The sequence below is a fragment of the Anguilla anguilla genome, chromosome 4 (genome assembly GCF_013347855.1).
Source record: "Anguilla anguilla isolate fAngAng1 chromosome 4, fAngAng1.pri, whole genome shotgun sequence".
Taxonomy (NCBI): Eukaryota; Metazoa; Chordata; class Actinopteri; order Anguilliformes; family Anguillidae; genus Anguilla; species Anguilla anguilla.
This window is the reverse complement of record NC_049204.1, coordinates 20925104-20948878: the sequence shown is the minus strand read 5'-3', so window position 1 is coordinate 20948878 and position 23775 is coordinate 20925104. Positions and strand designations below refer to the sequence as shown.

General features: G+C 46.3%; 2 protein-coding genes across 4 annotated transcripts in view; one reads left to right on the top strand and one right to left on the bottom strand.

Moving 5' to 3' along the window:
• LOC118224950 (vesicular, overexpressed in cancer, prosurvival protein 1-like) overlaps nucleotides 1-5513 on the top strand; it is a 56838-nt gene extending 51325 nt beyond the window's left edge. Inside the window, exon 5 of the mRNA XM_035412829.1 lies at nucleotides 1238-5513. Within this exon, the coding sequence (XP_035268720.1) occupies nucleotides 1238-1416 (179 nt within the window). The 3' untranslated portion in view covers nucleotides 1417-5513. The remainder of the gene's footprint in view (nucleotides 1-1237) is intronic.
• Nucleotides 5514-6439: 926 nt separating this feature from the next.
• Nucleotides 6440-23775, bottom strand: part of lancl2 (LanC lantibiotic synthetase component C-like 2 (bacterial)) — a 40904-nt gene continuing 23568 nt past the window's right edge. For all 3 annotated transcript variants that reach the window (XM_035412826.1, XM_035412827.1, XM_035412828.1), the window contains 4 exons: nucleotides 19439-19621; nucleotides 15078-15254; nucleotides 13451-13523; nucleotides 6440-12332 (listed from right to left, as the gene is read on the bottom strand). In XM_035412826.1, coding sequence (XP_035268717.1) covers nucleotides 12256-12332; nucleotides 13451-13523; nucleotides 15078-15254; nucleotides 19439-19621 — 510 coding nt within the window. In that variant the 3' untranslated portion in view covers nucleotides 6440-12255. The remainder of the gene's footprint in view (nucleotides 12333-13450; nucleotides 13524-15077; nucleotides 15255-19438; nucleotides 19622-23775) is intronic.

Sequence of the window (23775 nt, the reverse complement as noted above, 5' to 3'; positions counted from 1 at the left end):
GCCCCCCGCAGGGGACTGGCAGCGTTATCAGGGCGGGGGGTGGAGCCGAGCGCCCTGCCAGCGGCTCAGAAAAGGCGAGACGCGCGGGGGGGGGGGGGGGGATCGGTTGTAACCCGTCTCATTAGGCTCAGTCCCGCGCTGCTCTCTCCTGGAGGATGCTGCTCTCTCCGTTCGGCCAATCCCTGCTCTATAAACCCCGGGAGCGAGCCGCGTTCGGGCGGAGCTCTCCGCCTTCGTTAGCCGGCGAGGGGGGGACGCCACCTCCGGCCCGCTCGCAGGCAGCCCCGCAGCCCGCCCCAGAGAGAGCCCGGGCGCGCCGAAAACTGGCTCGTCCTCATTCTCCCCGCGCGTCCGCCGCGGCGGTAACTACGCGCGGCCCTCAGAGCGGCTCGTCAGGAGCGCGCGGACGCTTCCTGTGACAGCCCCGCGTCCTCGTTAGGCGCTGCGCTGCTGGACTCCTCTCCTTCCATCACGCTCATTAGGGCCCAGCTTTCGACAGCCCGTTTCCAGGTGAACACACGAGCGTATGCACCCCGCCTTCTACGCACAGGGTCGATATCTCGGCCGCCCGCGGGACCGGTACCAGGCTCGACGAAATGCTCGCGTGCGAATTAGGAAATCGCGCGAACTGGAAATGAGACGGACGCAGACCTCACTCCGAGGCTGGAGGTAACCCGCTGCCAGGCTTCCTGTGTCAATTAATTGTCATTTCCTCGTCCTAATGGCGAAGAATTGAGCGGAATTGCTTCCTTACGATGCTCTGCACAGATGGTTCGGCTGCTGCCACGCACCGCATGCTAAATGTACTCTGCATTTACCTGGATACCACTGCTGGGCAAACAAACACGCTTGCTGGACCCTCTCAGGTCCATCTCCACATGCATTTTCCATCTCATTTCATTCCACTAAGCAAATCCATTTCCTTGAAACCTTTCACCTGGTGAATATACATCCCAAATATTAGCTCACTGCACTGCAGAGATTACCATAGCTCTGCCCTTCCCTCTAGTGATGAATGCTTATAAATAGATAGACACATAGATAAATAGATATAGATAGATACAGTAGATAGATAGATTGACCGATCGACAGACAGATAAGATACTTTATCCAGTAGGAAATTATAGAAATTACAATCATCTGTTCACTGTCCTCCTCATACCAATGTCTAACAAGTATTGCATGAATGATCTGTCCCTCTCCCTCCCTCCCTCCCTCCCTCCCTCCTCCCCCACAGGGTCCCAGTCCCAGAACTACGGAGACCTAGGCGGAGTAATGACGACTCCCCTCGCCCCCGCCTACCAGGTGCAGCCCAACTCGCCCCACATGATGGCCCCCTACCCTCCCCCGCCCTCTTACTGCAACCACCCGCCCCCGCCGTACGACCAGGTGTTCCAGACCTCGGAGAAGAAGTAGGCGCGGGCTCCGCGGTCCCGCGAACAGAGACGCCATCGCGTGCCCCGCCCCAAGCACCCTCCCCGGTTTTCCTTTACGCGTGTGGTGACGTGCGCACGGCGCGGCCGGCCCTCAGTCAGGGACGAGGAAGAGGATGCTCGTGCTCCACGAGCTCCACGCGCAGGCCCTCCGCAGCGGGACCCCCCTGACCCCAGGGGGCGTGGTCGCCGGCGGGAAGACGTCACGTGACGGCTTGACGGACAGCCCTGATCTGAAGCCTGCGGCGCGGATTGCGTGCAGGAAAGCTGAGCTGTGTTCATGATCCACTCGTGTTCTCTCTCTGTCTGTCTCCCCGTCACCTTTCTGAAATTACATGTTACATGACCTGAGTAGAAAAAACTGACTGGATGTAGTGATTTTCACCACAGTGAGTGACATTCTGGGTGACCAGTGGGACCTGTAGACTTGGTATAGGCTTTAGTGCCACGAGCACTGGACCGTTAAACCTCTTGAATTACTGAGCCGTGTGAGCGTGTATGAGTGTGTGTATGTATGTGTGTTTGGAGAGGGTGGGGGGGCTGTGGGTGTGGTGTACTTTTGTAAATACCCAGAGGATACAACAAGAGATTTCAACAACACTTGGTGTGGTTCAGAAGACAGCAGTTCAGCTGTACCAATCTTTATATGTCACAATGATGATTGATAGGCTGTGCTTTTTTAATGTTCCTCTTACAAACCAGAACTGAGTGTCGACTGGGCCCAAGTGGCTCCAAAAGAAGAACTCCAGTATCTCCACCATCAGGCATCATGTCTAAAACGAACACTAATTTGCAGATGTGGATACTCATAAAGCTGTTAGATGCCATTTGTGTAATTCTGAACAGTATATGGAAAACCAAAAGTGGTTACACTCACTTTAACGCACGCACCGTCCCTGTATAATATTGGGAGGTGGACAGCAGGACCAGAGTTACTTAGAAAATCTGCATAAAAGGGTGGAGGCCATCACAGTGAGGGAGGAGAAACTTATCAGAACTAGAAAACCATCTAATAAATGTAAGCCGGTTAAGAATTTAATGGTTCAAAGGGTTTTTCTGAAGACACTCACTTGCATTTGATTAATGAATTCCATCCGAAAGGTCATTGGGCATCTGACTTTGTAATCCACTCATGCTTAGAAAGAAATGTAAGATTATTCATAAACCCTCTCAGCGGGGATCTGGTAGTACTAAGCTAATTGCACAGCTCCCGTGAAGGCAAGAGAACTCATCTCGATTTATCACAACTGTTACGTTTGTTGAAATCTTTTTACAGAGGGTGGTAAATTTGACAGGCCCAATTTCATGCAGTATGTTAAGCACAGATAAAAAGCCTGGTGCCGAGATGTCTGTTGGAAGGGAAGCGCTTCTTGCTTTTTTTAGTGTCGGTGCGGAATAAAATTGAACGCTTTGAACTAAAACCCCGGCCTGAACCAGCATAAAAATAAATAAACCTACGCGTGATGATTCAACCTGAAAGATTCAATTAAAATCATTAATCTGCACGATCGTTAATGATCGTTAATCTTACTTCTGGAGACTCAGCACTCGCAGGCTGAATGTGATCCTGAAAATGATTCTCTCCAGGCTTCTGCACGCTTCAAATGAACTGCTGTTCAGAATGACGGAGAGCGTCGGAAAGCTCCTTTCCGACAGTCGAATTGGAAAGGAGCTTGTAACTTTCCGAAAATCGGAATTCCGAAGGCTATGCCCAGTTTCTGCAGCGATTGGCCAGGTGTGCAATGGGCAGGGTTGCAGGTGGTCTGCAAGTTCTCAAAAGTTGTTCGCCATCTGCTAGTGAAAATCAGAAGAAGAAGAAGCCCATGGAATGCTGTGTCTTTGGAACGCAGGACATTACAAAATCTGCTTTTTACACTAATTCATATGCGTTCTGATAAAATTAACTATTTTTGCTATAATATTGCAAACAACACAAGTGTTCGACACCTAAAGAAGATCAAAGAAACAGGAGTGTTTATTTTGTATTTGTTCAAGTCTGGATAAACACCCATCATAATCTTCAAAAAAAAGACAACGGAGTGTCCATGTTTATCTAATGTTGTCTGTTTTTTCCCACATTCTGGCTATTTTTTCTCTGTAAATACAAAATCCTGCATGAACGGGGCCACTAATGACTCTAGTCCTGATTATAAACACCCAGAAATCGCTGAATTCATGAATGGAGATTGCACAGCAAACATAACCTCTCTCATTGCTAAGATGATTTCTTATGTCTATTTCCTGTTACCCCACCCCCTTTGTATGACAGACAGCTTCTCAGCCCACTTGGAGTTTAGCTACTTCAAAGATGGTATGAACAACACAGATAGCGTGTCAAACAAGCCAGTTTGTATGAAGCATGCTGAAGCCTTCATTCTCATGTTGAGTACCTCCCCACGAAAGCAAGTCATAGCAACATTTTACTTCTAGAGGACAAAAAAGTATCTTCAACCAATAAACAGTGTGTCTTGTTGTTCTACTTTTCATGAAGGAGAGATGAGTGGATTTCATTGGACATTTACCTTCAGTCTATCTCATCTTATATCTGAACATGCAACCGAACACAATTGCCACTTAATCATGAGCACAACAGTTGAGCTGCAGTCTTCTGTGAAACTGATTTAATTGAGCATGACTGAGGGCTGTCAAAATCCAACAACATGAATTATCTCTTTAAAATTCAAATTCAGATCATTGATTGAATTTAGGAGATTTCAGCAACTATGTTTGCATGCAGGTAATATTCTGAAGGCCTAATAATTCAGAATCTTTGAATTATGAATTTGAACCAGTTGTTTGAAGTTTAATATTTCACTCATAGTTTCCAATATCCAGGATATTTTTTATAGAAACTGAAAAATAAAGCATTCTTAGTAACCGTCATACAAATATACAGCAGGACAGTTTTGGATTCAGTTCATGTTCAAACGCTTAAAACACAAACCTATTTGTTTTTATTTAGTTATCTTGCGAAATATTCTTAGTAATAATCCATGCAATTTGAGTGCTTGCTACGTCAGTACTAGTAACTGTACTAGTAACTGTATATACTTTTGTGTCCATAGTTGTTTGTAAGGTATGTGCATTCCAAATATATTATATGGAGAATATTTTGTTACAGAAACATTAACAGAATATCCCAAACCTTTATTTGGAGGCATCACGGTAAAACTGATATATTACGCTCATGGTCAGGTTTTTTTCATAGCCAGACCATATATGGAGTTATTGAACATACACATTAATACAGTAATTCTGTTTTGCATGTAAACATGGCCAACTTTTGAATGGAACCTACACTTACCAGACATATACTTTCAACAGTTGGCAACGGAATGCAAAACCAAACATTTCTTACCAAAAACAATATATAAAAATATCTTCATCTTGCCAAGTGCCAAGATAAGTTGATCAACACACATTGACATGGTGTATAACAGTCGAACAGCTACCGACTAGCTTATGTCCAACAAAATACGCCAATGTCAGCAGCAATAACCTTAGTCGAACTTGTAAAAAAAAAAAAAACAAATGAGGAAACCTATCTTTTCTTCTTTGAAACAGTATCTCAGAATAATTTGTCATGGGTGTGTAGATTGAGTCTCGTATTGACAACCTGCAGATTGTTTATTGCAGGATACTTTGCACTTGTTCCTGTCGGCCTATTGAACTGGAGACTGAAACTCAGCAGCCCAGCTGTACAACGGCTTGCTGCAGAATGGATTCATTTCAGCCTACTGTTCAGTTATTGGTGTCGTGTTTTAATACCTGATCGTTTTGTGTCCTTTCCAGTGCAGAGACAATGGTAGATATGAAACAGGATGGGGGGAGGTGGAATTATGACATATTAAGTGTTACTGTATTCCTTTGGATGTTGTTGCCCATACATCTGGCTAATATATTGCGTATATCAATTTACCATTTTAATCTATGCAATTTGGAGATTTCAGATGTAATTTGTAGCGCTAGTTAGGATCCGCTTTCACTGTTGGTGGGGTGATGTCATCTAATTTTGTTATTAAAAAATGAGAATATTTCCTGATTATGTACTAAAATAATAAATTTCCCCTCTGTTAAGAACTATTGTTGATTCTTTTTCCCTCTTTACTCACAAGCAGATAAAGAGTATGTGAAAAAGGACCTCTGGCTTGTAGATTTTTTTTCTTTATTACCTGTTTTTCTCCCAATATGGAATGAACAGTCACTCCTTCTGCCTCCCATGGTGGTGATACTGCACACCACGCAGTGCGTCTGCCAGCCAGCCAGGGCTGCCATGGTCTGGACCATATTCCCTTTGAGCAAAATAACAATCTTGTACAGGTGAACAAATTCTTTTGAACACAGGCTTACTTCATGAATTGCCTCGTTTTGATTTTAAAATCTGTGTCTCGGTTCAGACTTTAGCTATAAACAACTCTGTGTGTTTCCCTATAAATTTTGATGGAAAACCAAATGGTATTAGATTTTCTTAATTGGAATTTTAACACTTAAAAATAGTCCCGTTCCTAGCATACATGCAATTACAACCTTTGTTCATACTTCCAAAATGCCACTTACCCAAAAATATCTAGAAAAACAAAATATGCAGTGTATAAACTGATCAGGAAAACAGTTTTGCATTAAAACTGTGAAGTAACATGGTTTTAATTGCATTAAAATTCCTACTGGATGATTACTGGATGCATGTGGTAAATACAGTGTTCATATTAAATAGTTTGGCCTTAGACATTTGTTAACTGAATTTTATCAATTAAAAAATGTTAAATGTTACAAATAAGCTACAACACTGGTTATAGAAAAGGTGATTACATTGGATGGCATCTAAAAATATGTTATGAGAGTGTGTGCGTTTCAATCACTGAAAAATGTTGAAAGATTACAAAAATATACTATATATTTAATAAAAGGAATTAAAGCATTGTTAAAATGGCAAAAAGGACCACTGGAAATAATGTCAAATTAGATGTTTCTTATAATAGGATTATGTGATGTGAAATGGCCACCCCAACCTTTCAAACGGTCTTGCATTTTATTGAAAATGACATTTGTACAAAGCAGTTCAGACAGTAAAGTACAGACAATTTGTAGCAGTTTTTGTAACATTCATATTACCAAGGACATGAAAAAGAGAACACAAACGCACAGTTCTTACACTAGGTTATATCCAAGACAAAACAACATATAGTAGCAAGACCACTTCACAAGGAACACTATGTATCACTCCCCAGAAATGACATTTGTATTTGGCACTATAGGACATCAGTGTTGGTAGCTTTTTTTTTTTTTTTTTTGACAGCTATGTTTGTGCCCATATTGCATATAGTATCACATTTAAACTCAGAATGGCCTTTTCAACATGTCTTTAAAAATCATTTTCAATGAGTTGAATACATCTTATGAAAAATGACAGTTTATAAGCCCCATTATTAATGTGACCTCAATTCTAAGGATACCCAGGCTTTGGTACACAGCCGGTAAGTGCATCACAATACTGAATTCATCCGACGAAACATGCTAAAGCTTTCACTGAAACAACGCGCTGCCATTTCAGTCCAGCCATTTTGTATTCTTTTAGGATTTTTTTGGCTAACATTTCTTTATCCTCACAGACCCGACCTTGAAAGTAATGTGGGGTGAAACTCACCTGCCGGTTTGATTCCAGAGTAGTGAGCAGTTGGAGGAGATTCAGTTCAACAGATACTCTGGGCTGGGATTACAGGAGTTCACCTCATAGCTCAGAGCGCTACATGGCATCCACGGACGCGGACTCTTCCTTCTTATTGATACAGACTGCCTGTGTTTGAAAGGCCCAGAGCTCCTAATGCAGCCAACCAGTGATAAGCGAGGGCCACGCAAACACAAGACAGAAGAGCGGACATTTCATATCTGAGGGAAGACAAGCCTGTGCTGTGCTGCCATTTAAATCCCCACAGAAGGTGTTTTAACTAGTGATCCAGATATTACATTTGTGTATCAGTATTTTACTGGGAAGGCATAATGAGAAATTCCATTTGTGCTTTAAACATTTCATGAATGATGGAGGCACAATCCACAAGCCCTTAATGGATTCGATTTATTCCCTAAATTGGCTTCCTCTAGATTGCAACTGCTGAGCGAAGAGACTTGAGCAAGTGTGAAATGGAAATCAAATAGAAAAGTTAAGATTTGAAACAAGTACTCTGATTTAAAGCTAAATTACTCTGAATTTTATACGGAAATGACACTAAATTCTCTGGCAAAACACTCATTAAAAAATGACACTACATACCAAATTATGAGATGAAATAATTTCATAACCACAACCAGTAAAATTCAAGGACAATATCACCACATCATTAGGACGGATAAGTCCCCACTAAAAAAAAACTTCAAGATCTTTGCACTGAATGCAATGCATTTGAACAAATAAAATTAAAAAAACTTATCCTACCCCTAATACCAAATATAACACTTATCCAGCTAAAGAGACTGTCACAAAGTGTACTTGCATAAGCAACACCCAAAGTGTCATTTTACAGGAGAAATTTAATTATGGTTCATCAGCAAATGCATATTCTTTATTTGATGCAAAATGTACTTTGTGAATTCAAAGTAAATAATAAACTTAAATTAAAAACTTTAGATTTTAAGTAAAACAATCCAGGATTCAATCAACCACACACACCACTCCATCATTACACTGTACTGGCAGGTGTACTGTTCAGAGTGTAACCTGGATTTCATTCAAAATTATCCTTAAATTCAACTTACAAATTCAATTTGGTCACCAAACTCACCAAACTGTGAAGAAAAAATCTGACCCTGCATGTATGTGCAAAACAAAATTAGGGAATTATATAAAAATTTAGGCCAAGCAAAGTACAAGCAGAGATGGTAGTTGAATGCAATGAGAGAGTGCGGATTGTGGTGTAAATGGCGGAGACATGCTGCTAAGCACTGGCTGCTAAGAAAGCTAAAACTGGACTCCCCTCTAAGGTTTGTAATGTATCCAACCACTTGCTTCTTGGATATTAACTGACCAGCCTTTCAAGTGATGTGCATTTTTTTAAACATGAAAAATTAAGGTCAAAGGGAAAAACGAATCTTTGGTCACAGCTAGGGGTATATTAATTCCTCAAGACAGTGCCTTGTCAGGGTCCAGCTAAATTAAATTCAATATGTGAAGTTCACATCTTTTTATAGGATCAAAATGTAAATTTGATTAGAGTGGTCTTACATGATTTTACAATTAAATGGGGCCATTATAAATGATGTCCCAGAAAATCATTTTCATGGTACTCCAATTCTGAGAAAAATGTACTTTTTTCCTTTATCCAGCCCCAACAGACAGGATTCCTCTGGGTAATGTGGAGTGTGCTTGCTCAGCACAAGCAAAGAATATAAACAACATGAACATACTTAATAAATATCCTACAGGACCAGATCAAATCCTACTGCAAATCAAATTTCATCCTGGTGAAGACTGGCCTAATCCTAAAATAAACAAGACAAGATGGGGCACTACACTGTCAAAAGTACTGAAATCAGAGGTTTGTGTCCTGCGAACGCTGTTCGAACGTTTCACTGATGCATCGCTTTCTGCTCTGCTGTTATATATAGACCCAATTATGTTGCCAACACCAGGGTGGCGAAAATAAGAGCGACATACATTAGCACTGTCAAAGCCCAAGGGGGAGCAGACCTGAGACATCGCGCGCCTCGGAAAATCAATCACCTCCAATGTGCGAAGAAGCGGAATCCGCGCCATCCACTGGCTTCCTGTCGTTTCTTCAGCACACAAAGCAAAAACCTACGCTAGACGTTTTAAATAGCACTTGATTATGTGATTCGGACAACTGCGAGACCCGTGAGCACGGCTTTTTTTGACGACGGAGAGTACTAAAGCATACACGTCAAGAAAACTTGTTTAAACATGCATGCGTAAAATCCCACGTAACATCTAGGAACACAACAGAACAGAACAAAGAAAAGACTTGTAGATGTTACATTCTTGAGCAATGTATGCAGTCGCTAGAAACCCACACAATTTCCACAAACCTGCAGTGACATTTTTTCCTCACAATCACTCAGGCTGGGAATCAACTTTTCCCCCTAATGCTCTTTCGAGCATTTAATTACCAAACATTTGTGAATCGAGATGCACAATTCCACAGCCTATCCATGACATTCAACGTCTTCTTATTTGACTGGTAAATTTTTCTTTGCTTTCAGTTTGCACACTTAGTAACCTATTAATAACTGGCACTCAGCCAACATTAGGCTTGCCACGTGAACTAGGCTGTCGCATTAATAACATGTAGGCCTAAAGAATACAGCTGTATCACTGAAATATACGTGATGTCTACCCATTTTCAACGTGATGCATTCAGCAGACCATGAACCACACATACAGTTACTAATATATTTCACAGGAGCTCCCAGCTAGAATATTTCATGGATTTCGACTGAAATGAATTACAACAGGCGTTAAGTCAATATTTGAAATATACAAGCAGTGCAACAAATGCACTCTCAGCGATTAATTTCCTCACTAAAATGAAATTATTGAGAGAGCAGTTTTAATAAAAAGTTCTTCTGTACAGTGAAGATGAGATCATACATAATTTAGTTGACTGTAGGCAACACAATGATATCGAGCTAGAGTCCAGGCGTGAAGTCGGCTCCTGGCTAAGCTAGCAGTAAAACGGCAAAATAATATCAGAGGTGAAGGCGGCCTGAGCTTCACTGAATAGTGAATGAACTTCATTGGAAGATGACACCACACTAACTTGACACTGTGGAGGTATATGAAATGCAGGGGTGTCCACCCGATGTAGCGGAAAGCTTTTGACCGAGCTCAGCACAAAAACACCCGACTCAACTGATGAAGGTCCTAATTGAGCAGAATGTTAATCTAACGGTAGCTGAATCAGGTGGGTTTAGATGGGCTAAAAAAAAAAAGGCTGGGCCCATACCAACCAATCTCAATCAAGATTCAACACCCCCGATTCTGTGGGTTCCTTCTAGGCTTTATAGCATTCTGTGTATACAGAACAATCTCACACAAAACTGTCATCCCTGTACTTCTGCTTATTCTTTTGTACACAACAACAGCCATCACAACTTTTAATGCAGGAGACGGCTTTATTCCTTTGTGTAGGCAATGTCCTGAACTAACTCTGAAACCTTATTGCACAAAGCAAAATTGCCAAACTTCATCTTTACATTCCAAAAAAGCTCCTTGACAATTCAGTGCTCTGCAGCATTCTTGTTTTGAAGAAAAATGCAGACTTGAGAATTTTGTTTGTTCTCTGCAAGTAATTTCTGAGGGTTTACTGATTTTCAAGTGCTTTTCTTCCACACTGGTCTCCCAAATTACTTTCAGCCAGATGTTCAGTGGAAACTGCCACCTATTCTGTTTTAACCATTTCCCACTCGAGAACTACTCTGACTGCCAAGAGCTTTTATGAATACGGGCCACTAACCCTTCAATCAGACAGACACACCAGCCACGAGTAAGAACCCCTGCCCTCTGATTTTCATGCATATTTTGCACGCACTTTGGATGAACAATCACACAGGCCTGAAGAACTGAGCGGGCTGCTCTCAACTGATTACAGCCTTCCCCAAAGCAGATACTGGGAAGAATTTCTATCCAGCAACAAGCTGTTACACTGTGTATGATGTGTTGTGCTTGAAGCACTTTGGGGATTTCAAAGTGCCTAGCAGAGTTTACATTCGCACACAAATGACATCCTGCACGAACACATTTGGTAAACTAATTCCACTTCCAATTTGGAGAGCAGGTGAAAATGTGTCAAAACTACGCATGATCGCACACGTTGTGCGTCTTGCTAGGAAAGCAGATTCGCAGATAATGTTAGGAGGAGGAAAGCTGGGGATTTTGTGATGACTTTATGGCTGGTTTTCAATCAACATTTGTTCGACTGACAAATAAAAGCAAGACATTTTTTCCCCTCAAAGATTAGTGAGTGTAACAATCAGTAAAATGAATTATCTGAACTGAGCGTGTGAAGAACATGTAAATTAATACATTAATTACACTGCATTAATAATGTAAACAAATGCAAATACAGACCTGTGACTCCTCTAATTAACATTTCACCAGGTTGGGATGAGGCCGAACAAATCACACCACACCCAGGAAATATGCCAAACATGTCATTTACCCATTGGCTGTTTTTTTTCTTCTTCTTTTCATTCCTTCTCCCTCCGGTCTCTAATCAGTGAACCAATGTAAAAGAACAGAAATAATGATGCACACTAGAAACGCACGTTAGAAGGTCTTTTTTGTGTTCTTTGACGCTGTTGAGACATTTAGATTTTGCTATAGCTGAACGCGGGCACATTCTGTCACTAACATGTCCTGCCATCCCCATGCAGAGACAGACAACAGTGACATAGCTGGGGGGGGGGGGGGGGGGTAACGGCATTACACAAAACACTGAGAAAGGGGGAGGGACACAGAGGCGAAGTGGGTGTGGCCAGAACAGGAACACTGCATTTTCTGGAAGCATGCAAGGGCAAGGTCCACGATCCACGCTTGGGGAAAAGGGGGTTATGGTGTGAGTGTGAGTTGGGGGGAGGGGGGGGGGCAGGGTGGCGGTTTCAAAGCTGGGTACGCAGACTCACAGAGGTGTTAAAGAGTTATAGGCTGAAGGCTTGTTTTTTGAGTCCGTTTCTGCAGGGAGCTCCAAGCCAGGGTCAGAGGCACTGTGCTGTCCAGAAGGATCTCTGTCACTCAAATCAAAGTCCCGCCCAGTCATCCACGCTCCCCTCACACTTCCCGTGGAACAGAGTCAGGGTTCCCCGCGAGCGCAGGTCAAAGGTGAAACGCAGGGAAGCGGGCCTTCTCCGGCTCGGCCAGATCTGAGAGATAGTGAATGGCCCCGGCCATGCCTGCGGACGGAAGCAGAGAGATGACGTCGGCGTGGTCTGGAATGGCTCAGCTTCGCAGTGAGGTCGCCATGTCTGAAGGGAACATTTTGTAATAGGCTCTCAAAGAAAACATGTTCTTGCTCCAGGCACTTTGACAAAATACTCCAAAAAAAAAAAAAAATAAATAAATAAAATTCAAAAATAAAATCAAACTCACCAAAATGAACAAAGAATCCCTTCTTGCCGATTTGTACCTTTTGTGCAATTTTAATGGACATTTCTGAGCACAAACTTCGCTCAATTTTGCTATTTTTGAAAAAAAAAAGAAAGCGAGGAAACCGTGCCCCCGTGGGCTGGCGCTATTCGCTAGGTGCTAACATGAAGCAATCAACGCCATCGCACCGCAGACTCGCAGCACGCAGGCGGGGCTGCCACACGCAGGCGGGGCTCGGTGTGCGTGCCGCCCCTGCCCCGGCGCTAACAGATGCCTGTGTGCGGGTTACCCAGGGACTCTTCTCCTGGGGCCACGGTACAGGTGTGAGGAAAGAGTCTCACCTGCCCGTCAGCGGGAGCGCTCAACCGCACAGCGGAGCGGCTGACCAATCACAGGCCACGACTCCACCCGGGCGCAGGAGGCAGCCCGTTTCCCTGGCAACAGCGAGTGAGATTCTCCCCCTCACCCCCCCCCTCATACCTCAGCGGGGGGAGAGCACCAGGCAGGCGACCTATCGGAATGGAAACGCTCCCACTCGAGCCACCCGTTCGCGATTTCTACCCTCTCATCAGCGCGGCGTGCTTCGCTGTAGGTCAACGCTGAAATCCCACCCCGAGGCGCTGCCCCTATGAGAAGAGGCGGCCTCCGAGGCGCTGGCGGTTACCGCCAGTTTCTCCCGCAGAGGCGGCCTCTAACTGCTCGTCTAACGGAACGAGCCACTAGCGAACAAACAGCGGCCGGAAGCACCGGCGTACTCCGTGACGTACCACAGCCACCGCCGCACGGCTGTTTACCGCTGTCTGCGCGAGTCGGGCTCGGCCCGCTCTGCGGCGGTAATGGGCGGAGGCTGCCTCGCAGACGCGGAGGAAAGCGCCGCGCCGGTTTCTGCCGACGTCTTTGCCGGGAAGGGGAGCGGCGCACTGACCTTCGAACAGAGAGTACGGCCTGTCGGGGATGCGGCATCCGTGCGTCCCGTAGTCCAAGCACCACTCCGCAAACTGCAAGAAAAAAGGAGGTCGAAAGCAGACTCCGTCATCTGCGCCATCGTTACCCGGAGTCCTGCGCCGAGGGGCCGTTTACAGGAGAGAGAGGCCAGGCCAAAGGGCGCTTCTCTCGAGCCCTCTCATTCTGTGAGACGAGATGGGCCCATTTAGCTGGGTGATTACCTGCAAACTCTTGATTGTCCGTGTATGCGTGAGTGTGTGTGTGTGTGTGTGTGTGTATGGGTGTGGGTGTGGTAAGTTTTGGCTGCGCCTTTGACAATGAGGGCAAACAGACTGTTCGTTCGGTAGCCAGCTCCCTGCTGAACTAGGGCACGCTCAACACATGGACAGCCTGTACGCGTCGGGAAATTTCCCATGAGCCAACAGGCTAGGTGTGGGACGCTCGGCTGCAACAGGGTCATTATCCACAGCCACTCCATCCAAGCATCTCCCACTCTGCACTGGAAATACCCTTCTATAAATAGGAGCAGGTGATACAGAAAGCCATCTCCACAGCTATGACTTCTGTATGAGAGCTTCATAAAAATGGCCGCCACTAATTATCTGTATTCCGGTGGGTAATGTAGTCATTATATCTTTAGGGACAGGCTGAAAAGTACAAGTGAATTTTGCCTCTGCGAGGCCAGCTTCATTTCTCTGAGGGCGTGGAAGAAAGATTCACTATGCCCCCCCCCCCCCCCCCCACCCCCCCTCACCCCACCCTAAAATCTGACTGGCCCTCATTGACGTACACCTGTGCACACGATTCCCTGCGTTTCCATGGCGCCCGCAGGCCTTCCCTGTTTAATCTCACGGCCGGTCGACGCCGCGCGGGGGTTGCGCTGATGCGCCGCTGCGATGCGGCGGGAGACCGGCGGCAATGCGGAAACGGCGATGCAGAAAGCGCTTCCGCATCGCTCCGTCAGGATGGGGGGAGTGACGGTCCAGTCCACCGGGACCCCCCCCGGCATCGACAGCGAAGGAGAGGAAGCCCGAATGAGAAGATTTTCCTCTCTAGAGTATCTATCTGGGGCACTGCCGCAAGGTTCGGAGGTTCAATGCAAGAACTCACATAACAAATATGGATTTGTGACATGAATGCCATATATACACATACATACGTACAGATGGTAATTTACTGTATGCAAGGCAGTAAAGAAACACCTGAATCAGCTGAGGCCTCAGTGACCACCCAGTAAAGGCCTGCACTTACTACACTCAGTAATAGCACTGTGACTTTCTCTTTCTGTACAAGAGGATGAGCTGCACAATGTCACAACTCACAAGAGTCCTTTTCAAAGGAGGAGGGGGGCCACACATACAGACACACACAACCAGCCCACCCATCCACCACGCACGCATGCACGCGCACGCGTACACACACACACACACACACACACACACACACACACACAGGCATACGCACGTGCACATGTGCACACGCGCACACACACACACACACACGCACACGCCCGCATACACACACACACACAGGCATACATGCAGGCATACGCACGTGCACGTGCACACACACACACACACACACACACTCTGTGAGAGCCACAGTACCTTGCAGGCACGATAGAGGTACTTCTTCTCCTGGGTCTGCTGGTAGAGGGCCAGGAAGGCGTAGCCGTTGCCCGCCGTGCCGTGGCAGATCCCATAACCCTTCCGGAGCAGGCCCCTCTGCCAGATCACCTCACCGCAGTCCACCGCATCCTTCAGGTACTTCTCCTCCTTGAAGACCTGTGTGCAGGCAAGGAAGGTGGGCGTGGTTACAGTGTCGGGCCCAGCCCACCAGGAGGGCAGGGTTACAACCCCCTGCTGAGTCATACTCAGGAATTTAAAAAGTGGTATACTGGTAAAGGTACACCACAAATGGAAACAGTGGCTGCTCTGCGGCTGCACCTGGTGAAAACAAACCTTTCCATCTTGTACCTCAGGGCTGCCCAACCCTGTTCCTCAAAATCTACCACCCTGCAGGCTATCATTAGAACCCTAATGTGGCACACCTGATTGTACTGTACTAATTAGCAGCTCAACGAGATCTCTAGCTGTTAAATGAGGTGTGCTTTGTTAGGGTTGGAATGAACACCTAAGGGACGGTAGATCTCCAGGAACAGGGTTGGGCAGCCCGGCTGTAGATGTTATCGTCATACTTCCATATTGTCGACCGTGTTCATGCGTTAGCGCATTCTGGCCCTTTTTGCGTCGTTTTTGGTGCCTTGTCCCCACCGTTACCTGGTGAACATTTCATGGTTTTCAGGCGTGATGGATACAGCCAGCTGAACTGCAGGAGCGCTTGGCAGTCGGCATTAGGGAGACGGATGGTGGTAATGGGGGCGTGCTTCACACCGTGGGTCGGGATAAGGTCAGACTGCCCATGCGTGCTCCATCAATACCGCAGCTCCTTTCACTGCCCATTCATCTCCACAGCCCTCCACAGACAGCTCATTTTGTGAGAAAAGTAAGAGGAGCAGGGGGGAGGAAGCGGGAGCGGCTTCTCTCTCGGTTCTCCCAGACATTATCTCAGCCCCCCCCCCAAGAGGTGCGTGAACAGAGTATCGGAAACCATGTTAAACATATGAGCCCTGTTTCTCAATTCACAAAGGCTTCAAACGCAAAGAACTGAACCTCGATGGGACCGCGGAGCCAACATGGAATCCAGGGGGACGTGCCAGAGGCCCGGGCCCCGTTTACATCACTTAACAACTCGTCTCTGCGCAGCCCCTCCGGAGTTCTCCCTCGGGTCTGTTGGGGTGCATGCTGGGATACGCCGCTCAAAGCATTCATTATACCTGCCTCATTTCGCAAAGTGCCTCAGCTCCCTTTCTTTCAAAAAGGCATGCAGACCAAAGGAAAGACCCACTCACGCATCTCAATATTATTTCACGCTTACTGCATATCATGTGAAAGCAAATGAATCCTCGCTGCTGTTAGTGGGCGGACACTCTACAAACGGCTCCCGCGTCTGCGCACAGCTCCTGACGTTCCGACAGGAAGCAGTTAAATGTTCTGGCTGCGTGCACGTAAAGCATAAAAAAGGTCAAAAAGCAGACGAGTCACGTGACTGCTAAAGTCAGGGAAACGACTTGGCAGGATCAGAAACGATATAAAACTACAAAGACAGGTACAACGCGCGCTGCGGTTTCCTGTCAACATTCACCACGCTGACCCAACGGTGGGGTCAACCGCACAGACATTCACAAACAATTGCTATTGGTCAGCAAATCTCCGGCAGCTGAGGTAAATGGAACTTAAGGCAGGTAGTGCGTCAGTCTGTGAGACTCACTGCAATTCTATGTGAATTCTTCAAATGCTGTCATTTCAAGGACAGCTCGCAACACAGCGACTGCAGCACAACCGGAATTCAAATGACAGAACCACGGGATGGTGCTTCACAACCCATGCCAGGTCTTTTTATAGACGTGCTCGCCACGCAAGCTGTAGTCTTTCATTTGGTATATAATGACGATCAATGATTTGGAAAACCATGTCCAATCCTTTAATAGGGCAGAAGGTTCTCCAGATGATTTCTCATCGCTAAAAGTCTTCATTACAGCGTGACAGGCATTACAGCTAAGCGGATTTCATACTAGCAGTGTTTGGGTCAGCTGCACGGCGGAGAAGAACACATTTAAAAAGCCTCTTTAAGTGATAAAAGCATCGCAGTCTGACTTACTAAGACCTCTGGCACGTTCACAACCTTCTAGCGCACGCAAAACTAATAACACAACCAATGACTGGTGGAAAACATATAGCAGGACCAATCACTGGTCGTGTTGTTGGTTTTGCGCGAGCTAAAACGTTTTGCACGTGCTAAAGGTCGATGAATCAGGACCTCAGACTCAACTCCCCCCCTCGTCAGCGAGGTGAAGCTAAGGACCCAGCGTCCCCTTTTACAAAAACGCACCCGTTCCACAGGTGCGCAGCAGAACGAGCGAGGAGCAGAGGGAAACAGAGCTTAGCCTGACCCTCATTCATTCTGAAGGAGTGACAATCCCCACATGTGAACACTGTACCAAACAAAACGAATGTGAGGGAAGCTAAGTACCCAACGAAAGGCACCTTGTCATTCGTCTGACAGGAACATTCCGCTGTACCTCTGAGGGGACATTTCGTTTCCAAATATAAGCCTAGTTCAATTTCTGCCGCGCCTGAAGCCAAGAAGACTGTGGAGGAGTTATTTGTGAGCCCGACTGAAGCATTGACCTGTCGCGCTCTTCTGGAGGACGCGGAAGCGCCAAGAGGCAGCGGACAACGTGACAACCCTTTTATTGAGCTTTCGACAATCGCAAAAGTTATACGTGCTAGCGAGGGAGTTAAAACTCACCTGTGGATCAATGTCAATGTAATAGCCTCAACTGGCATCACCCCATAGCCTGATAAAAAAATTCTTAAGAAGTAATTCATTCACGCCACTAGGTGTCGCTGTGGATTGCCAGTTTCCTTGAGGACGGCAACCAGAATCATGCCAGGGTAGCAAAAGCTCTGTAGAATTCAACTCCAGCCCTACCTTCTTACCTAAAGCAGTTGGTTTAATGATCCTCCTATAGGCATTTCAGAGTAATAGACTTCAAAGGAGGAACTAGGCTTTTTGGGAGGCCTATTTCACTTTCCCATCGATTTCCGCTTTCAAAGCAGAGTTAAAAGTGGAGTTAGCGATCTTAATGACTGCAATAAAATACAGACAGCAAAGTACACGCTGGGCTGAGGTGATGGCAACAGGAAAACCAACAACCCAAAATTCAGACTGTTGCTTTTACAGCCAGCACAATATTAGTGCCAGTCAGCACAATGCCAATGCTAGTCACTTAACCTTGAAATGGTCTTAGCAGCACAGGAAATGAGAAATTCTGACTTATTGGTTTAGGCTGGCTCATTCATTCGTCAACAGAGAATGAAATAGCCGACTGCTAAAACGCAACTGATTTTTGCGCTGCTTATAGCTAGGTACTCCAGGAACAGCGTTATGCCCTCTGTCAGATAAATTGTCACATCAACAGACCATAATGGCTGCATCTCCTGGCTGCAGTCCTGTTTTCCAAAAATACCGATTCCCATTGACCCTTCAGCACACTCTGTCCGAATTACACCGTCCCCCTTTCCAGTGGCAGCAGCAGGATTCCGTCCACAGGTACGCACCTGCATGGAGAGCACACACTGTGCGTACTTCAGCAGCCTCAAGCTTTCTCTATTTTTATTTTATTTTATTTAATAACAAATACAGGTTTTGCACTGAAAATGCACAAAAATGCACCTCAATTTGAAACAAAACGACCCAGGTGTCTTCATTTAATCGTAAACTCTTCTGTTACAAACAATTTCACGTTACCTTTCGCATCTGCGTACCTTTGGAGGGAATCCTGCTGGCACCACTGCCCCGCCCTCCACCCCACGTTCTCCTCAGAACTCAATCGCGTAGTTCAGGACTGTCCCGACACAGCCCTGGCACTCAAGCCTTCCCTGTATTGAACGGAGTCCAGGCACACACTCCTCTGGTGCACAGTTAACAAACAGGATTGACAAACCAGAAGCTCATTCGGCAGACCTGGATTAGCGATAGCCCGTAAACCTGCTCAGACCAATTAGCATACGGGAGGACAGATTTAGTGCTTAGCGGGGTCTATGGAGAGCAGGGTAAATGTATTGACCCGCCCTCTCCACTGACAGAGCACAACACGTTATATACTGCGCTGCAATCCACAGTATGTGGGTATAGCTTTCTGCCAGGAGCCTGCATTTTATATTCTACGCTAAAGAAACCTTCTGGCAAACATGTTTGTCAAGTGCCAAACGAACAAGCCCGCATATGAAAACAAGGTGCATGAACACACAACGTGGTCGCTGAAGATGCGTTAGCACGTTAGCACGATGTGTTCGGCCCTCCGTGGACCCCGGGGGTGGATGTTTCCGGAACACACGCTCACCTTGTGGGCCATTATGAGCATGTGGACCACGCCGGGGGCGCCGTGACACCAGTGCACCAGCCGGTCCGTCTCGTTGCTCAGGGAGGACGGGTAGTTGCCGGAGCGGAACTTTTTGTGACGCACGTAGTCCACGCTGGGCCGCACCAGCTCCGTCAGCGTCTCCTGGCTCACGTTGGCTCCTGGCTGCAGACACACAAAAAAGCACGATTTTGGCTAAATGAGCACACTTCACACGCCTTTAGCCTCCGCTACCTTCACGGCCTGCAACACCGTACACAGAAAAGTAAACGGAGACAGTCTCGGCTGTTGCTTTCCCCGAACTACAATATTGAGCGCATTTTCATTTCAGGAAAATTGGCACCCTTCGCGCAGTCATAATTTAACTTGCACTCAAAATATATCTCTTGACTCAATTTCAGTGTTCATCCACAGAAGCTATTATTGTACTTCTCCTTCACAGTGTTCTCACAAGACAGCTATTTTAATGTGACTCCAGCAGAGCACATTCCAACAAATTTCATTTAACCTGTCAGAGCACTTTATGACAAATTTAATATGAATCTGGTATATGCACAGAGCTATCAGAGATACAAATAACACCATAGGCCAAGTGCATGTCCAGAACTTATCCATTTAAACTTCTATTGCAATAACTAATGTCTCATTTTAGATGTGCCAAGAAAAGATTCCTCTCCTGATTTCTTAAAGACCAGGTGTTAATACCACAGTGATTTCCTTTCACGGGCCACTCAGTTAATTATGCAGATCAGGAAATGGAGGAATTTTTTTCACTACCGTCTTTGACAAAGGACGCGAATACAACCAGATTAAGCCCAAGCGTACGTTTCTGGGCATCGTTCAGCAACGTCATTAGCGTTTAGCGTTGTCAAAACAAATTTTCCTGAGACTTGGATCAGTACTGCAACAGTCAAACAAAAGGCTTTTGTCAGAATGGCTGACTACACCTTCAATAACAGAATGAAACACAATGACCACAATTGATGAATCTAAGCACCACTTAAGCCTCCTTTGCATAAATCTGAATATCCTTATCGCGGCGCGGAGAATTGGGAGGTGTAAAGAGGAGAAAGGAATTACAAAGTCGCCTTGATTTCCCGCTGCAGCGAGGCAGCGCTTCACGCTGTGCTACAAGAAGCGCACTGCTGTTCTCGAAAATGAGCGGAGTGAGAACAGACGCTCTTAAAGGGAAACGCACCATTACCGCTGGGGCGCGTACGCCGCGCTCACGCTGATTTTCCCTTCACTGAGCAGCCTACGCACAACCCTAACATCACACGCTATGTTGATATTGGAAAGGCTGCTTAAGGACAGAGCTCAACGCTTAGCTTTCACACCCGTAACGTAACATCACACGCTATGTTGATATTGGAAAGGCTGCTTAAGGACAGAGCTCAAACGCTCAGCTTTCACACGCGTGTTTGGGAGGAGCGGCTGGAGAATAGCAGAGCAGGTGAAGTAACGCGTGCGATAGGTCGATATCCCAGTGAATGTGTGCGGTTAACATGCTGACGGTAGAGACGGCGGTCACCCGCCGCGTGTAACTAGCGCGCCGCGGAGCTGCGGACCTGCGAGGTGGAGCAGCACAGGGTGGTGGGTGGTGGCGCTGGAGGTGACGAGAGGCGAGAGAGGCCGCCTGCCATTTCACCACCTCCTCCAGCCCCGGCGTTTCGTCCCTCCGCCTTTCTCTCGACCCCGGGGCTAGCATTCGAAGCGAGCACGGCGCGGGCGGGGACGCGGACGCAACGCGCGCTAGCCCTCGTCAGGAGGCAGCTCAGCACAACACACGCAGCCTTAGGCAGTAGCCAGACGCACGGCGCGGACCGTGGCCCGGCCGACTCCTCAGTCCAATAACGAGTACCCCCGCCCAGGCAGCGGTTCCATCCCCCGCCATGGCACCAACTCAGCGCTGATCCTTTCTCTGTCTGCTACCCTCGCTGCTGTCTACCCGCCTGAATAAAGGAAAAAAATAGTGGACTGTCTGCTCTCCTTTTAAAAAAATAAAAAATATCAATAAAGTAAAGCACCTGAGGGCTTGTTTGGGGAGGGACGACCTCCTGCTGGCATCTCCTTAACAGCCTCAGGGTTTTCAGTTTTAAACAAGCTTTTGGACAATTATGAATAAAAACTTCTGCTCAGAGATATTCACAGGTATGAATAAATATACCTGCATGAGACCGCTGGGTGATAAATTCTAAAAAAAAAAAAAGAAAAAAAAGAAGAGTACCTTCAGACTGGAGAGTAAAATCCCACAGCCAAACCGATACCTCAAAATCAATTCCACGCAAAACTATTTGGGGAAGGTCATAAATAATGCATTTTCTTTTCAGAAATCACCCATGCATTTATTTAAATGCGTTTTACGGGCAGGGCCCACGTTAATTTCTGCACCCGGGCCGGATACGGGGCAGAACGATAGGGGTTTCGTTTCTGCCGGTAAAGACGAAGCTGAGCGATGGCGTAGGCCCGTCTCTAAGACCAGGGCCTCCGCCCGCGACAAATAGCGCCATCGATTCTCCGTGTTTACCAGCTGCGCTGACGCACCGCGGGGGAGGGATGGAGGGGCTGAATGAAAATGGGGAAAGGCGCCTTTTTAAATCCGTACCCCTCAGAAGGCACCGAGACGGGAACGGGCTTCATCCATTCCGGGCCGCTCAACGCAAGCGCACGCTCCGCCTCGGCCCGGTAACGAGATCCGCAGGACCCGCGCGCCCGCCAAGAGCTAAACTTTTCGTTTTTCTGTTGCCACGGGAACCGGATCACTTTTCAAACCGCGCGCAGACGCTCGCCCGATCCCCAGACACATATCAGAGATTACTCTCAACGGAAGAGCCCGGAAGCTATTTGCACGCGCTCCCTCAGTCTGAGTCGGTGGCGGGCTGGCTTCAAACGGCCTATCAGCATGAGAAGAGTGATACATAAAGGCCTGCCCTTGAGTGCTATCCCCGACTTTCTCTGGCAGCTCATTTTTCATGGAGTCAGAGTCTGTTTTTTTATTGCCAAAATTGATGGGACACAGAACTTTTTTTCGATAGCACTGTGTCTGATGCCCGTGTCACTTTCACTGATGAAAAACCGGCTGATCGCTTTTTAACCTAAGGACCAAAACTAACAAACTTCACCCCACTCAACCTACGGGACGGGAGAACGTTACAGGCTTTAAGCGAGCCAATAGGGATGACCGCTATACACAGCCAAGGGGAGATGGGAATTAAACCTAATTGACCGACGATGGTCACGGTCACTCAGAACATCTGAGGGCATAGAGTGCCATTTGCTGTTTGAATGTCAGACAATCAAGCCAGAAATGGCCACTGGTGTATACTGAGCAGGCAGCCGTTTTTTCATCACATTTCTGTGTAAAACAGCATTATAGCACAACAATAAAATAGTAGTGTAGTTTGGGGACATGCAATTCAGAGAGCAGATATCCTGAGGGGATTAAGACAGGAAATTTGTCCCAGCCCAGAGGCCCAAATTGGGTCAGAGCTACCGTAAATGTTTGTAATGGGTTAAGCTGTTAAACTATGTTAGCAAGCTACCACAGCAGACAGGCTGCAGTCTAGCCAAGGAGATACTTGTGCAGTTTTAATAACGTCTAATGCCCTGAACTGTTTTCAAAAACATTTGCACAATTTCAAATACATTACAGCTCAGATACAGAAAAGGCACTGGTAATGCCATTAGCTAGCCTGCTAACTAGATTAACAAGGACAGCTATGGAGGAGAGTACAGTCAAGGAGCAGATATAACTGACTTGGGAGAAAAACAAGTCTGCTCACCAACTACACAGAACAGCAAGAGCCAACCAAGCACAATGTGACGATATGACCCTTCAGTTCTCCACGCTGAAAACGCACCTCTTACCAAAACCCCAGCTCATAAATTATAGTCATTACTGGTGGATAGTCCACTATAGTACAAATACCTTTCCTAATGCTTTACATCACTTTATATTTTCAGCTATCTTACTCTACTCTGATCTTACACATTATATGTACACAATACCATTTACTTCTCAGGCAGATTTCTGTCCAGGGAAACATAAAATGCATGCAATATGAAAGTGATTTCTGCAGAAGTGATGTAATTTAAGGATAGGTACAGTCCACACAGGGCTGTGTGCGTTAACATTACTGACGGATATGAATTACTTCTCATTATGTTATAACAGCCGGGCTCCATCATGACAGTGAACCATCGCTGTGAACCCATGGGTCCTCAGGTGGGTGAGTACCCCAACTGGGGTTCAAGCTCCCTTCACTACGATCAAAGGATGAGTTCCCCGTCTACTACAGCTGCCATGTCTTTTACCTTTA